The 18,616-nt window shown below is 36.3% G+C and overlaps 1 protein-coding gene across 2 annotated transcripts in view; it reads left to right on the top strand.

Moving 5' to 3' along the window:
• ubl (Ubiquitin-like protein 5) overlaps positions 1-17,069 on the top strand; it is a 41,847-nt gene extending 24,778 nt beyond the window's left edge. The window contains exons 4-5 of one of the 2 annotated variants that reach the window (XM_090371413.1): positions 7,295-7,332; positions 16,830-17,069. In XM_090371413.1, coding sequence (XP_090227539.1) covers positions 7,295-7,332; positions 16,830-16,873 — 82 coding nt within the window. In that variant the 3' untranslated portion in view covers positions 16,874-17,069. The remainder of the gene's footprint in view (positions 1-7,294; positions 7,333-16,829) is intronic. The other variant, XM_090371412.1, reaches the window with a different exon arrangement.
• The last annotated feature ends 1,547 nt before the right edge of the window (positions 17,070-18,616 follow it).

Raw genomic sequence — 18,616 nt, 5'->3', positions numbered from 1 at the left:
CTGTGGTCTCTCCTTGCTGCCCGTCTGCACTGCACTCTGTAGTGCAGATAGGTAGCAATGTGGGACCTTTTCATTCAACTTCCACCAAGTGTATATTTTGAGGTTACTGTTCTCCATGCATTTTACCATAAAAGCATGGCTTCCATTTTTCTGACCATCCCTGAAGCCCATTTAAGTCATCTGAAGAAGTGTTGCTTGGTGCTGATCATTAATTACTCTACCAAACGTGGCAGCATCTGCAAATTTGACATCACCCTCTATACCTTTATTGATGATGTTTAAGAAAATCAAAAACAAGAATGGTCTCAGCACATTGATCCTTAGGGAATCCACTTATTACATTAGCCCAATTTGAAGAGTAATCATTAATCACAACTGTGTGCCTCCAGTTGCATCCTGCACCCTGTGATCTCTCTAAGATCTTACTTGTGATCCCAACGTGTTCCAGCTTATACAATGATGTCTCATATGGGACCAAGTCAAAAATGCTTTACTAAAACTGAAATAAACAACATTGAAATTATTTCCTACATCCAGCTCACGAGTGACTCTGTCATAGTAGCTAATCAGGTTGATTAACATGTGATTTTCCCCGTTCAGAAATGTGCTGTATTTCATTTCTACCTAAATGACCTTGCACTGCACTCACTCATGAGTAGTGACTCTGTATTGTACTTGAAAGAGGGTAGTCAGGTTAGTTAAGTCACTAAGTACAGAATAGTTTAGGGCTGAAGCCTCAAGTTACATAGGGAGTTAACTAGTGTACAAGTTAGTAAAATTGCATCATTTCTGTACATAGCCAACTACTTAAGTAGTTATAAATTGGCATCATAAGCATATCTCATATTGTGAATACCTTCACAACAAGTTACCATGACATTGCACTACCTCGACATAAGAGAAGAGTATTGTTACTTGTTCTCAGCAGATACCACTAGTATCCACTGGGAATAATAACAATAGTCTTCACAATATATAATAACAAAGGTATATACAGGGTGATTCACTACCAGTGCGACAAACTTGCAGGAGGTGTAGGGGGCACAAAGACTAATCGGAATCACATAGCATTGCAGGGTCCGAAATGTCTTCGTCATGTGGTAGAGGACGTTGAACGAGAGATCGCGTGAACAGTGATCTCGCTGGAAGTCAGCATTTGCGAACCGGTTCCCGATGCAGTAGGATGGACGAGTATTCAAACGTTGAACTGGCCGACATGCACCTTGCGTATGGAGCTGTGGACTGTAACGGACCCGCCGCTCTGCGCTTGTACCAGGAACGTTTCCCGCACAGGCATGCTCCTCATCATACGATTTTCGCACGTGTGCACAGAAGGTTACGTGAGACTGGTTGTTTCACGAGAGGTACCATGAATCGAGAGCGAACAATGAGGAGAATGTCCTCCGTCTTGCAGAAGGCAATCCGAGTACGAGTACTCGAGCGATAGGCCAACGATTGGGTATTTCCCATCCACTGTATGGAGGATACTGTCAACAAACCAAATGAGTTCATACCATCTGCAATGCATCCAATCATTGGAGCCTGCGGATTATCCACTCCAGAGGACTTTTGCTACTTGGTTTCTTCAACAGAAACGGTTCGCAAATGATGACTTCCAGTGGGATCACTGTTCACGCGACCTCCCGTTCAACATCCTCTACCGCATGACGAAGGCATTTTGGACCCTGCAATGCTATGTGATTATGATTCGTCTTTGTGCCCCCTACACCTGCAAGTTTGTCGCACTGGTAGTGAATCGCCCTGTATATTTAAATAATGGCTTAAAAAGTTAGAATGTAATAGCATGAAATAAAAAATAGATATTAAGCTATCATTAGAGGCAGCAAAACGCACATCCTCCACATGATGCCCAGTACATAACAGATAATTCATATAAAAATAAAAATTAATTAATACATAAGCCAATAGCATGGCAAAACTGTAGAGCGAAAATTAACATAAAAATTAAATCAACAGGGAAGGGGGAAAGTAAAGGTAACAAGACAGAAGCTGTAGCCGCCCAAATAATTTAGAGTTCAGTCCAATTAATAAAAGCATTTTAAATTTAAAATAATGCCAATTACATAATAATTTAGCGGCACCCCCCCCCCTTGTAAGGTACTGAGAGACGTGAAATATCACCAAAAAGGGACTAAAACGAACTACTAAAAGAAAAACAAAATAATAGACTGACCATTATGCCCTATATCTACGGAGGACCACGAGGCCAATAATGGTCATGGAATCGGTGCCGCTAAATTATTATGTAATTGCCGTTATTTTAAATTTAAAATGGTTTTAATTGGACTGAACTCTAAATTATTTGGGGACTTTCGGCTATAGCTTCTGTCTTGTTACCTTTACTTTTCCTCTCCCTGTTGATTTAATTTTTATGTTAATTTTCACTCTACAGTTTTGCCATGCTACTGGCTTATGTATTAATTTATTTTTATTTTTATATGAATTATATGTTATATATATATAATATATATATATAATAACAAAGGTACAATATTAGATATACTTAATGATGCAATTGCGCTAACGTATGCTAGTTAACTCCCTACGTAATCTGAGGCTAATTACTCCACACCATCAGGTGGCTCTCATATTGTGGGGTTATACTTCGCAACTGGTTTGTCATCATTGCAACACGAGGGTACCTGCTCACCCACTGATGAGCCAGTAAGCTCCAAAACGGTGAATTTTTGGTGATAGTATCCACTGAGAATAAGTAACAGTACTCTTCTCTTATGATGAAGCGTTACTTATTCAAGGTATGCAATATCATGGTAACTCGTGAAGGTATTCACAATATGAGGTATACTTAATGATGTCAATTTATAACTACTTAAGTAGTTGGCTATGTACAGAAATGATGCAGTTGCACTAACTTGTATGCTAGTTAGGCCTCTAAGTCAGTGCTTCTCAACCTTTTATCATTCAAGGACCACTTCAAGCATTCTTTACTTACTGCGGACCGCTGGGTAGGTTTTCTTTACATCTATGAAAAAACTAGTATTGTGCTGATGTTTCGAAAATCCTGTTTTTAGCCATTTATCCATGTTGTTCATTATGCTATACTAAGTACAGGGCTGATATTAAATTTCTAAAATAAATAATTCCAATCTCAAACAAAATAACACTTATTTTATTTTAAATATAATTAAAAATATACTAAAAAAACTCACCCAACATATACAATCAAATAATCACTACAAATTTTAACAATTATTCTTGCACACTGGTTTTGTGAAAACGTAAAAAATACTTTACGAATACGCAAAAACAAATCTAATATATATTACATGCTCGGAAGCAGGTGACCAACTGTGACAGATGAAAGCTTGTGTCTTACCAGCTGTGAGCTGCTGACACACAATGTCTTACATTGTAAGCCTTACATTCCAATGAGGAGGTATCCCTTACATTGTAAGGGATACCTCTTGATTTGCGACAACAAAAATGTTTGATTGCCAATTTTAATTTTATTTGTGATCTCTTCTTGATTATCCTTTCTTATAGTAGTAGTAGTAGTAGTAGTGGCACTTGATGCAAGAAAGCAAGTGTAGGAGCTTATGCAGCATCAGCCAAAAAAAAAAAAAAAAAAAAAAAAAATCACACCATACCCTCCAATTGCCTGTCCAGTTCCTCCTTAAATTTATTTAACCTATCAACTTCCACGACAGATGGAAGTTTGTTCCAGCAATTAACCACCCGCTGGCTAAAGGCAAATTTCCGCACATCTATTCTACATCTATCCTTTCTTAATTTGAACTTATGTCCCCGTAGGTTCGTATTCTGAACAAGTGGGAGGATCCCATCAGAATTCAGCGTGCTCAACCCATTCAAGGCCTTATAGACCTCAATCAGATCACCGCGCAGGTGCCTAGTCTCCAGCCACTGCAATTTGCAGAACTTAAGCCTCTCTTGGTAAGAGGATCCCTTCATTCCCCTCACCAATCGTGTTGCTCTTCTCTGTACACGCTCAAGCAAATCTACATCCTTCCTAAAATGAGGCCTCCAGACCTGTACGCAGTACTCAAGGCGTGGCCTGACCATTGCCTTATACAGAGGGACAATCACCTCCTTTTCCCTGCTAGCAAAATTCCTATATATCATTGACAAAACCCCATGACCTGCCCTAGCAGCCTGTCTACATTGCTCGGAAAACTTCATATCCGACTGCACAATTACTCCCAGGTCTTTTTCATTTTCTACCACCTTAAGTGTAGTACCACACAGTTGGTACGTTTCTCTGGGGTTACTTCTACCCATATGCAGTACTTTGCATTTGTCAAGGTTAAACTTCAGTTGCCACTTCTTAGCCCATCTGCCCATTATGTTCTCTGAAACAGTCTTTCTTCATGTGCGTTTTCCTGAATGTTACAATCTACAGCAATTCAAGTCTAACAAGTACCCTTTGTCTTCTCGGCCTCCAATGCATGCATGGTACACACTAAGTAGGTTCTCTGTGTTACACATTATAGGTTCTAATGCCTTTCATGTATAGGGTTTACATACAAAAAAAAAAAAAAATTGTCTGCATGATTTTCCCTACCACTTGAAGTCAAACTGTTTAGTCCATCTATTCAATATAACATCTTTATCTCTTAATATTAATCTTCCCACATCCATCCTTAGTTGCATATTCTGCCTTGGACCATTCTTAGACATTATTCAGAAACCTCACCCTTTCAAGCATGTAATCATATCTTTGTTTCTTTTCCATTTTTTCTTTTATTTCCCTCTATGCTTCCTTAGTCATTCCTCTCTCACTTCATCTGTCCTTCTTCTGAACTTTTTATTTTACTTTGTACATTTCCCTTTTCTGTCTCCTTTGTTGACATTCATCCTTCTTTCATCTGCTTTCCTTATTACTTCTGTCATTACCTAGGTTTTTATCTCTCTAGTTCCTTTCTGTTACTTTTTCGGTGCCTTCAGTAACATTATTCCTTATTTTAATCCAGTTTGTGAGGGTGCATAAGTACATGTGCCTTGAACTAGAGTTCAAGCCCATGACTGCTAAATATAGTGCTGTTTCTTGTATTCTCTCTATCTTATGAACTCCTCTGACCATGTGGTCATCCCAGAATATAAACAGAAAATTTAATTATATGTACATGAAGGTGGTTCCAAATATTTATAGAATGACTATGAAAAAATGCCACTTTCAAAAAAAGTCTTATTTCGAAAGTAGTCCATGCTTCCCTCTGAATTGTAATGCACTTTTCCCAACAGTGCCCTTTTATACCGTATATGCCACAAAAAAGTCAGTCCTCTGCAATCTAGTCTCTCACTAGGAGCCAGGTTGTATCATTAGCATTAGTAAGGCATACAATGCAAGAAAGCAAGCCAAAAACATCAGCCAAAAAAAAAAAACTCCCATTTCACCCATCTATTCACTCCAAATGCTTGTCCAGCTTGGCCTTAAATTTATTTAAGCTATCAACTTCCACAACAAGAGATGGAAGTCTGTTCTAGCAATTAACTACCTGCTGGCTAAAGGCAAATTACCGCACATCTATTTTAGAACTGTTTTTCCTCAGTTTGAATCTATGACCCGAGGGGGCACAGATTCAAATCCCATCAGCATTGAGCTTGCTCATCCCGTTCAAGACCTTATACACCTTAATCAGATCACCTCGCATGTGCCTAGTCTTCAGATGCTGCAATTTGCAGAACTTAAGCCTATCTTGGTAAGAGCACCCCTTTGTTCCCCTCACCAATCTTGTTGCCCTTCTTTGCACTCGTTCTACCAACTCTACATCCTTCTTAAAATGAGGCCTCCAGACCTGTACACAATATTCAAGGTGTGGCCTGCCATTGCCTTGTACAACGGAATAATCACCTCCTTGTTCCTGCTAGCAAAATTCCTATATATTATTGACAAGACACCATGACCTGCTCTGGTAGCCCATCTGCACTGCTCAGTGAACTTCATCTCTGACTGCACAGTTACCCCCAGGTCTTTTTCACTCCCCTTCCCTGAGTGTAGTACCACACAGTTGATATGTTTCTCTGGGGTTGCTTCTACCCATATGCAGTACTTTGCATTTGTCAATGTTAAACTTCAGTTGCCACTTCTCAGCCCATGTGCCCAAATTATCTAGATCCTGTTGCAGTAACACACTGCCATTACTGTTATTAACAACCCTGTCACACCCTTTGTCCTTTGTATTATCTGCAAACTTCAACATTAAGTCTGATATACCTTCATCAATATCATTGATAAATATACAAAACAACAATGGGCCCAACACCAAACCCTGGGGGACTCCACGAATAACATTAGTCCACATGTATCATGTTACATCCTATAATAAATAAATATGACTATATCCAGCTTTCCTCTAGTATAAAGGATGCATTTTGAAAATGTGTTGTGTTGTGAAAATCTAATAATGTTGTGGTGGGGTGTGAGTGGCTACATTTCGTGCTTCTTCATCACTTTGGAAACATGAACTTCTGGATTAAATGAAGAGAAATATAATGTGAACAATGTAGTAGAGGGTTAATGATTTTTGTTTTGGTTTCAAATTATATTGAATCATTTCTTTTGAGTCTAGACCAAAGTAGCAGTAATCCGTTCTATATCATGTGTTTTAAGTACATTAGCATATATACTAGAACTCAGCTCATATTTAGCCCTTTTGTTGAACTTTCCCAAATTTCAATTAAATACTGGATCAATAGGAATCCAGCAATTATGTCTTTTTTTTCGTACATATCACATATGATATCCATAAACTGTATATTGCAGCTGAAACATTGGTTATTATGTTTGTTGCAATATGCTGGTTGGTGGAATTAATGGGCAGTGTGGCAGATGCACAATGAAATGTTCTTGATTTTCACATAAAAGCCATTGCTTTTTTGCTAATATGCCTGAAATGCAATGCTCTACATACATTAACTTGTTTAATAATGCTGATGACCTTATCTTTAAGAAAAGAAAAATCATCACTGTTTCTTTCCTGACCTGCAATCTGGAAACTCACATTAGACCAATTTGTATAAATGGTCTAAACATCTAAACCATAATCCATGTTATATGAATTTTTTTTTGTCAATAAACAAACCATGCTGTAGTGAATCAGTGTTATAAAAATGCATGCTACAGAAAGGGTTGATGTATTCATTTAATAAATCCAGTGACTCCTAGCAAAGTATTAATACTTCCATTAGATGTTGGTTTAAAATTCAATATGTAAGGGTCTGGAAGTTTTTCCAATTAATTTTGAAGATGCATTTTGTTATTATAATTTCATAATATGTACCAAATTTCTTACAGGTATACCATTTTCAAAGACCACATAAAACTAGAAGACTGTATCCTTTTCTTTCTCATGGGATATTTTTCATATATGACATTTGATATATTCATTTCATGACCTTTATAACATTTCATTAAGGGAAGGGTTTTTGCTTTTGTAAGACTACAGTGGTGTCAGAGATATTTTAATTCTATACAGTTGGACCAACTGATTGTGGTTACCAAAAACCAATTCTAAATGGGAAGCATTCCAGGAAGTAATCTTGGAAGCTACTATGTTTTTGTTCAATAAAGAATTACTGTTCTAGGTTTAGACCCAAATCGATATCAGATGAACTAATGATACTCGTGGCAGAAAAGTGCATATAAATTATCAGATGACACAGAAGCCTATGGTAGATATAAGCTAGTCTGTAATTAAGTCAAAAAGGAGGTTAGGCAAACGAAGGCAGATTATGAGACATCTTTGGCAAAGGATGCAAAGAAAAACAGCAAAGGGTTCTTTACTTATGTAAACTCTAGAAGGGGATGAATCAGATTGGTACACTTGATATCATTGGTTTTACTGTAGATGATCATTCTCAGATAGCTACCAAACTAAATGGATATTTTGCATTTACATTCACACATTAGGAGTTATTCAAAGAGGAGAGGGCCAGATGTTTATCAAACTCTAACAGGGAGTTAAATTATTTTGTAATAACAGAGCAAAGTGGAGAAGAAATTGTTGAAGTTAACATAAGAAAGGCACCTGGGGTGGATGGGATCTATCCAGTTATATTAAAGGAGGTGGCAAAGGAAGTAATCAAGCCCTTAGAAATAATTATGAGAGCATCCTTGGACTCAGGGAAGTTCCCACGGACTGGAGATGTGCAAATGTATCTCCAATTCACAAAGGGGGATTAAAGGGTGACACGAGTACACAAATAATTACAGACCTATTAGTTTGACTTCTGTTCCAGGGAAAATAATGGAGTTACTGGTTAAAGAAGCATTGCAGGATCATCCAGACAAGACAGCAGTAATAACTCAGACATAACATGAGTTTGTTAAGGGGAAGTCTTGTCTGACCAATTTGATTGGATACTATGACGTGGTCACAAAGGAACTGGATGCAAAAAATAATTTTGATATCATATACTTGGATTTCAGGAAAGCTTTTGATACTGTTGTACAAGGAAGACTGCTAAACCTAATTGAAGCAGTGTGGCATTAAGGGCAAGTTGCTACAATGGATAAAAGGATGGTTGATTGGAAGAAGACAGAGAGTGGTAATCAATGGACACAGCTCTTTGTGGACTAATGTTTTTAGTGGTGTTCCCCCAGGGTTCAGTGTTGGGCCCATTGTTGTTTTGTATACAGCCACACCCCAGCTTATGTAATACTCAACTTATGGAAATTCGACTTTACATAAGTTTTTGCCAGCCAGTGCAAACTTAAAAAAATCATAGAAACGTATTTTGCATCCCATAGGAATAAATGGAGGTATTGTGAAAACATCACAATGTGAACCCAATAACACATTGGTGTTTTTTTTTTCGTAATTTGTTCCAAGACTTCGGAAGTTGAAATTTTCTCTATATAACTAAGCTATTTACTCTCTAAAAGGTCATTTTTATAATTGAAATTGCACTACACTTTCATCGTTATCGTATGTTCCGTTATAAGAATCAGTTTTGAACGCCTTTGTGATATTTTTCTAAAACACATTTCTAAAGGTCACTACCATAAAACAATATGCACTTTCCAGTTTATTGGGCTTTTCTGTTAGTGCATCTAATTATAAACAGGTAGTAAACCTGATCTTATTGCAGTTGCGATAATCCCGATAACTGGAATTCTGTGGGTTTTTACATTACGGTATTATGGTGAAATGGGTTTCCCTTCACTGAAATATTCAGTCATATAAAAAACAAATAAATTTTCAGAACCTTCTCTTCATTTCTATTTACTTGTTACAATGGTGAAGGGAAAGGAACGAACGGAAAGTGCAAGTTCTGGCAGTGCTAGGAAACGAAACAAAATTGATTTAGAAATGATGATTAATTAAGAAGTACAAAGCAGGACAAAGTTTGTCCTCTATTGCATGGAATTAGGTCTCTCTCCTTCGACAGTGAATACTATTTTAAGGGAGAGTGCGTGTATAAAAGAACATGTTAAAGGATCAATGCATTTAAGATCACGAGTGATCACAAAACAGCCTTCAGGTGCTATATCGAAGATGGAAAAGCTATTAATAGTATGGATGGAAAATCAGATTCAGAAGCAAGTACCCCTGAGTCCAATGGCCATTCAAGCAAAAGCAAGAAGTATTTATGAAGATATTAAGGATAAGTACGGCGAACCCCAAGCCAAGTTCGTTGTAAGCAATGGGTGGTTTAATGGGTTCAGGCATCGCACTGGTTTCCAGAACATTAAAGTATGCAGTGAAGTTGCCAGTGCCGATTCTGCAGCTGCAGAAAAATTTTGTGTTGTGTTGGAAAAAACCCCTTCTAAATCTCCACAGCCCTCAACTTCTGCAGCATCGTTAACAGCGTGAGAGTTAATTCTGGAAATGATACTCAAAAGGTAAAACTTGCTGACATTATGTTATGCCTGTCTGCCCTCTCTTTTTTTAATTTTATAATTTTGAAAATTTTGTACACTTTTGTAACTTTTCCTGCACATGACAAAAAAAAAATGGAATAAATAATTCTATTTACATGGTTGTCGAACATTTTTCGTTTCAATCAAATTTGCAAGTGCTGCATAAGTATTTAGGGAAATTCCGACTTACATAGAGTTCCGCAGAACGCAACCCTTACATAAGTCAGGGAGTGGCTGTACTTATCAGTGATATTAATGAAGGTATATCAGGTTTAATGTCAAAGTTCACAGATGATACAAAGGTTGGCAGGGTTGTTAATAACAGTAATGACAGTATGCTGCTGACAAGATCTGGAAAAGATGAGCTGAGAAGTGGCAACTGAAGTTTAACATTGACAAATGCAAAGTACTGCATATGGGTAGAAGTAATCTCAGAGTAACATACCAACTGGGTGATGTTACACTCAGGGTCGTGGAGAATGAAAGAGACTTGGGGGGTAATTGTGCAGTCAGATATTAAGTTTTCTGAGCAGTGCAGACAGGCTGCCAGAGTAGGTCATGGGGTTTTGTCAATGATATACAGAAATTTTGCGAGCAGGGATAAGGAGGTGATTATTCCCTTGTATAAGGCAATGGTCAGGCCACACCTTGAGTACTGTGTACCGGTCTGGAAGCCTCATTTTAGGAAGGATGTAGAGTTGCTAAAACAAGTACAGAGAAGGGCAACAAGACTGGTAAGAAATGGTTGCTCTTACGAAGAAAGGCTTAAGTTCTGCAAATTTCAGCGTCTGGAGACTAGTCACCTGCAATGTGATCTGATTGAGGTGTATAAAGTCTTGAATGGATCGAGCAGGCTCATTGCTGATAGGATTCTTCGTCTTGCTCAGATTACAAACTTGAGGGGGCATAGATTCAAACTGAGGAAAGACGTATAATATATATATGCGGAAGTTTGCCTTTAGCCAGCGAGTAGTTGATTGCTGGAACAAACTTCCATCTGTTGTTGTGGAAGTTGATGGCTTAAATAAATTCAAGGCAGAACTAGACAAGGTGAAATGAGAATGTTTTTTTGCTGATGCTCTATAAGCTTGCTTTCTTGCATCATATGCCTCTACTAATGCTAATTTCTGTTGAAAGTCTTAAGTAATTTCTATCACTTGGATTTGTATATTAACTAATTAACATTACTTAACATTTATCAAGCAAAATGATCGTGTAATATTAATTCTCTCCTGTGAGTTGAATAGATACTTTGTATTGATCATCACCCTTTTAGAGTGGAAGATGTTCTGCTAATATACTTAGGCACTTAGGATATATAACATTATACAGGAGAGTTGGTGTGAAGGCACAGAAGTACACGTTTGAGTGACCATGGCCCAAATGACTACTAATTACTATCTTGCAAACTGATGACCTTAGAGTATAAATAGAATATTTATTCTATTTATACTCTAAGGTCATCAAAGTATAAATTTACCATTCTTCAGAGTATAAATAGAATATTTATTTTTATTTATTTATGAAAAAAGTTTAGCTTGAAAGTAGTTAAGGCCCCAGGTGCTGATGATTTTTATGACTCCATACTGAAAGAAAACTGCAAAAGAATGCACTAGACCTTTAGAATCAATTATGAAGTCATTGTTAAATTCAGGGGTAATACAGGGGTATTTGTCCAATCCAAGACCCCTTGATTGGACAAATACCAGTGTTTAACCAGTGGTTGGGAGGGGATAAGGATTAGATGAGTAACTATAGAGCAATTAGTTTAACCTCAGTGGCAGAGAAGGTAAAAAAAAGCACAAGGTAATTTGGTTAAAGAGATGCATTACATTGCAAGCTCATTTTGAGTATTATATTCAAGATGAGCTTGCAGTGTAATGTAATGTATTATGATCCATTCTGGATATTATATCCAGTGGCTCATAACTCAGCTTTGTAAAGTCTTGTTTGACTCTCCTGATAAATTATTATGATATGGTTTCGTAGAAATGTCTACATTATATGCTTTGATTTTAACAAAGTATTTGACACAGTTCCATGTGGCTATTGTACTAGACTGGAGTTTCTTGGGTCACAGGCAAGATTCCGAGGAGGATTGAAAGATGGCTGAAGGACAGAAGGCAGATGGTCAATCTAAAAGGCCATTCTTCAGAGTTAGACAGGGTTACAAGTACAGTCCTTCAAGGTTTGGTGCCAGGACCACTCTTAATTCTGATCTTTTAGAATGATAGCTTCAATAGAATAAAGGGTATAGCATTAAAATTTGCATATTCTGTTGGCCAGTAGTCATCATTAACCACATAAAACATCTAAGAACCCTCTCAGAAAAAGCTTGCCGTCATTTAGGTAGATACTGTTGACAACTAAGTGGAGGGTGGGCAATGTCTTACTTTGTTTCACTTAATTTTTTGAGTCTTAATAAAATCCAAATTCAACTATGAAGCACTGGCATATACTCACTAGCATAGCTCAGCAATGCTCTGTGCTCTTCACTTGCTTGACCTCATTCATCATGACGCCTTAGGATAGGGTGACTAGATATTCTCATTTACCAAAATTTTAAACATACCAGTTTACATTATTCCGTTTGTGGCAGTTTATTTTCTAAATCTCAAATCACTGTAGGTCTACCCAATATGACTTTATAAAAGGCATTTGCATTTCTAGTGCTGGAAAAACTACTGATGCATGTGAATTTGCAATGAGCTGATTCTAAGAAAATAAGAATGGCAGCTGGGCATATATTTTCCTTTCTTCTCCTCTCTCTATAAATACATTTAGTGGTATAGATTTTGAGTGCACCAACTATACGATCATGCAGAGTAACCCCTTCTGTGAACTGAAAGGCAGAATTCCACTTGGATCCAATCTACGTTGTGTAGTCACACAATCAACCTTGCAATCTCCATTGACCTTGCTCAGAGATGTGGTTATTTTCATTAATACAGTTTTAAACTTTGATATTTTGAGAACTTATTCATTTGAAGATGTACTGTATAATAAGTTATTGACACATTAAAAAATTTGCTGGTTAAGCTTATACCAAGCAATCGAGTATTAAAAAATTAGAAGTCAGAGTAATCCCTAATAGAAATATGTGATCTGGTCTGGAAATCTGAGTGTTGTCAAAGATAATCATAGCAGCAGAAGAATCCCTATTGTGAAATATAAGAAAAGACCGAATTTTGAAAGGATTTAAATTAACTGTTGTTTCCCCATTGGAGAATTACCTGCAGATCAGTCTTTAAAGAATTGGTAGTGGATATTTGAGAAGTTAAAGCTATTTGTTCAGGGAAAGGTTTTTTGAAACTGTAAGGTGGAATGCAATGTGCTATCATCAGCAAAACTATGGATAGGATTTCTGGTCAGTAGAAGACAGTCATTAATACATAAGAGGAGAAGATAGTATATAGTGTTAATTGTAATGTGGTTCCAGTTTCCCCCAACTTCACATCAAGCAGTGTGATGAATACAAAACTCTGTAAAGGTCAGATTTATTTAGGTTAGTGAGTATTCATGTAGTATTAGTGTGGGGTTATGTTAGTCATGTTGTCCATCCTGCCTCTTAGCCTAAAGGCCTTTGTTTTCACACAAAAACCTCTAGTTTACTGTCCAGCACCACGACGAGGCGGGCCAGGCAGTAGGGAGTGTAAAGCATTGGCGGGGCAAACCCTCTGGCAGCCAAGGCAACAGACAAGGAGAACCCAGTAAAAAAAAAAAAAAGTAAAAGTTAGATGATAGTGGGGAGATAAGAAACAGGAGGAGAAAGCAGTAAAAAAAAATAGAGGGGGCATTAGTGAAGAATTACATTTTGCCTGAGTGAGATGAGGGACTGAAGGGGACCCCAGGTCAGGATGCCCATCCTGCTCTGGAGTTGGGATATGATAGGTGGCAAGGGGGAGGGTCACCCAGGTTGCAGGAAAGGGGATGGGGGAGTGAGAGATCAACCAACCTAGGTGGTAGGAATAAAAGAACATAGGGAAAGAATCTCTATGTAGGAGTGCCTGCATAGGGGCTCTATCCCACACCCTGCTGACTAAATAGCCACAGCATGGTGCTTGCTTGGATGGGCAGGGGGCCATATGCCATCCTATCCAGGGTTGGGTGGGAGAGAGACATTTACTTCATAAACTGCATTCTCACTCTACTTGCATTCTATTTTTATCCTTTTTTCTTACATTTTATAATAATTTTTACCTTTTTTATATATATATATATTTTTTTTCTGTTAGGTTATTTTTTTTTTTATAAATAAGTAAGAATATTAAAGATTAAAACTAGGGTTAGTATGTGCTTAACTGTAACATGATAATATAAAACAGAGTTATGATGCTCAGTATGTTCTACGTTGTATTTCAATATTTGTAGAAGAATAAGAGAAATTACCTCAATATGATATGTAGAACACTTCCTTATGACACACTCTCTAGAAATTAAAATGAATCATGGGATTGAGTCTAAGTGGCTTAATATGAGTGTATACATTTGATGCCTTTTCTACCCCGTATCACATACTACTGGAGGTATTTAGACGATGTTCTCGTTATTACTGATAGTGGCACTATTCAAGACATTTTACATTCATTTAATAATATTCATCCTAGATTTTTAATTACTGTTCCATATGTTGAACAGTGGCACAAACAACTTAACAGGTTCTTTAAAGATAGTGAATATAAAATTGTGGCCAGACCAATATGGAAATTACACGCCATACTGAACAATCACTCATCCTTTCTTCTTTCACAACACAAATAAATGACCTGGTATACAACATTTCTTGCAGTGATTGCAATTCATCTTATCAGGGATCGACTCGATTCCCACTGGATGTGAGAGTAAAACAGCACACATCCTCCACATGTGGGCAACAAGATTAGTGAGGGGAATGAAGGGATCCTCTTATCAAGAGAGGCTTAAGTGATTTTTTTTTTTTTTTTTTTTTGGCTGATGCTGCATAAGCTCATACATTTGCTTTCTTGCATCACATGGCACTACTACTATTACTACTACATCCTCAGTCCATACTTCTCATTCAGCAGCAACAGAATTAGCCTTTCATGCCATTAACAAAAAACTTACATTTTTACTCAATGAGGTCAAACTACTTAGTGTCCAATGTAATTATACTAGACTATTAATTGCAGAAACCATTGAAATTAAATTACATGAGAATTCTGTTAACGTTTGCTGTTCATATCTACATCTAAACTCTGATTCGTAGTCTTTTACACACATGCGGGAAGACAAATAATCTCTCTGTTTTAAGATTCAGACTCACACATACCCATAATTTCCATTCCTGTTATCAAGACATATGGTTGAAAAGCCCTGTCAGCTTCAGGAAGGAAAGTCGTTTTTCAAAATTTACATTAAACTTTTTAAATTACTTTTTGTTTTTATTTGATTGATTTTATTACTGTAATCATTGTGCTTTAAATTTATATTCGTTTTAATTTCTGGAGAGAGTCATGGAGTGTTTTACATATCATGATTGAGGCAGATTTCTCTTATTCTTCTACAAGTACTTAATGTAACATTTATGGCTTGTGTTCTTTCTCTCACACACTTGCATCTCATTCATTCTGAATGAGAACTGAACCTTGGGGTTCAGTTCTCATTGAGGAACAATAGATCAAATTGAGGAAGGATGGTTGCAGAATAGATGTGCAGAAGTTTTGCCTTTATCCAGTGGGTGGTTGATTGCTGGAACAAACTTACATCTGCTGTGGAAGTGAATAGCTTAAATAAATTCTAGGAAGAACTAGATAAACTATTGGAGGGAATAGAAAGGTGAAATGGGAAAGTTTTTTTTTTTTTTTTTTTTTTTTGCTGATGCTGTATAAGAACTTTTGGAGCAATTTTGAAGACAAAACATCTAAGCAAAGTGAGATCTGGTCAGCCAAAAACAACCATGGTCATTTGCAGTGCAGAAAAAATACATTTTAAATATGTTTGTTTGAAATTTATAATACAGCTTCCAATTGATAAATTGCCTTGTATCGTTTGTTAGTAGATGCAATACATGCTGAAGGAAGATGGTATATTTTTTTTTTCTTTGAATAATAGGAAAACTGCTTGGCACACTGCATAAAAAAAAAAAAAGTTATAAACTTCCAAAAACCAGCATGAAATTGAAAAAAAGAAAGCACAAAATAAAATAAATCTGGATTAAAAAAAAAAAAAACTATTGTGATTATTAATAACAAATTTTGGATTTGTGAGCTAGATAACTAGGGGGCCCTTGTGGGTAGCACAGTTGGTAGAATCTTCCCTACACTGGGTGGAAAAGAGTTTGAGCCTGTCGATGATGTGAGGAATTTTTATGGGCCTATTTGGGCCAACTGCTGAATTAGGTTGGCATGGTTTTTTCTCCCAGATTCTTGGAGAAAATCACACAATTTATTCAGATAGTATACAGAGAGCAGTATGGCTTTAGTCGCTAATGCACGTAAAACCTGACGACGACAACATATTCGTAATTATGTACAAATTTTATTGGTTATTTGTTGTTATTTTTTACATTTTTATTTTGGTATTTTAGGATCATATAAATCTTTACTTAGGAAATAGTAGTAGTAGTAATGGCAAATGATGCAAGAAAGCAAGCCTATATAACATCATCCGGGGGGGGGAAAAAAAAAAAAAAAACCTACACAGTTCACCCATCCATATACCCTCCAAGAATTTGTCTAGGTCTTCCTTGAATTTATTCAACTCCACAACAATAGATGGAAGTCTGTTCCAACAATCAACCACCCCCTGCTGACTGAAGGCAAACTTCCGCACACATATCCTCTAAGAAAAAAGATCTTAAATCTGAAAATATTGTTGTGCAGTGTAATCTTAGAAAGAATTCCAACAACAATTTTTAAATGCATGTTGAATAAATATGTTTCAATATTTATTTTTTCCACTTACTGGCATTTGTATTGTATATCTTTTTTCTTGACTCAAAAGTTAGATGAAATTCATGATGGAATGAATCTTGAACTTTACTATCAGTGACACATCATTACCCTTGTTATCATCATCGTTAATGCTGTTGCCGAGTTACCATGCTCTGAGCAGATTGTGAAAATATAACACCTATTTATGAGCAATTGAGAGTAAATTGACACTTAGCTGTCATGGGTACAAAATGAAATTTTATTACCATTTTGTAATAAATCTACTTACTGTTTTCAATATCTTTATCCTTCATTTAAATATTATTTCCAGACTCATTAAATGTGTAAAGAATGTAAAAATGTGAAACTTTGTATGAATAAAATTTTATATACAAAAATATTTATTTTTGTATATTTTATTTAATTATCGATAAAATCTTGTCTATTCTTGTATATATAATAACTAATCTGTCAGAAGTTGACATAAAGTGTTAGACTTACCACCATTCCAGAGTAGTTGTTTGATTAAGCAAATTTCCTAAAAAAATAAATAAATAAAAAAAGGGAAATTTGTATCAGGTGAGGTATCTGCTTTTATAGAATAGACACTATTATGCAGATGCCTCATGGTCTTAGTTGCATACACACTAATTCTAAACAGTGTTCATGTGTGTGTGTGTACACACTCACACACACACAAATGAACAAACATGGAAATAGTTATTACTTTCAAAAAATATAATCTTGACAATACTTACAGCTATAAAAATTGACAATTTATAAATAAAAACTGAGTGTATTATGCAACAAATGTGCTTTTTACATCATTTTCAGTTTTGGAGTTCTTGGGATAGTTTTGATATCTGGCATGAAATACAGCCACTCCCCATCTTACATAATTTCGACTTTACGTAAATTTTTTCTGGCCAGTGCAAACTTAAGAAAAAATAATAATCATGGAAACATATTTTGTATCCTGTAGGAAATAAATGGAAAACCCGACTAGGGTGGCAGAAATATGTAGATGGTGTAACTCCATAAGCCAAGTGTCTTAAAAAAGTACATACAACATTCATTGTACTTATATTGTAATTCATCTCTGTTTTAAATGAAATGCTGAATATATTCTCTTTTGGCAATGAAATGCTTAATTATATATTCTTTGAAATTAGTGAGGCATCTTGACTACTAACATTGCCAGTACTGCTACCACGGGTGGTCAGCACTGCTAGCCGCTGTAGTTCCACACCCTTCTAGGCCTTAATCAATGTTCTACCAATGTCATTATGCCATCTTGCGCTTCTCATATTATTTTTGATTATGAGGTGTTTGTACTGGCACTTGTCTTAATCTTTTTATTGTACATTTTGAAGCACACTTGTAATTTTTCCTGCATGTGAGAAAAAATTGAATAAATAATTCTATTTACATGTTCATCGAACATTTCTTTTTTGCTTCAATCAAATTCAGCATGCATAATTGCGAGTGCTGCACCCGACTTGTGTAAAGTTCCGCAGAACACAACTACTTAACTCAGGGAGTGGCTATACATTTTTTTGAACTTTCAGGCCAAAATTAAAAGTACATTTATTTTAATTAGTAGGTCTGATTTATTTGGTGACAACTTCATCTGTCAGTTGGAACAATTTGCATCCTGTAGAAAACAAGAAAAACTTTATAATTCTTTCCTCAGTAAGCATAAGTAGGAATACCAAATAATCCAGGCTATAAAAGGATGACTATTAACACAAATACAAAAAAAAATTATCATTCTCCATCCAGCTGTTTTATACTTTCTGTCTTTTTTGAGGAGCTAGGCAGACCAGAAAATCCAAATGATCTTGTTTAATTTATACTGCTT

Source organism: Mastigoproctus giganteus, chromosome 4 (assembly GCF_048544385.1).
Source record: "Mastigoproctus giganteus isolate SK-2022 chromosome 4, ASM4854438v1, whole genome shotgun sequence".
NCBI lineage: Eukaryota > Metazoa > Arthropoda > Arachnida > Uropygi > Thelyphonidae > Mastigoproctus > Mastigoproctus giganteus.
Note: the sequence above shows the minus strand (reverse complement) of the source record. Positions and strands in the feature narration are given on the sequence as shown.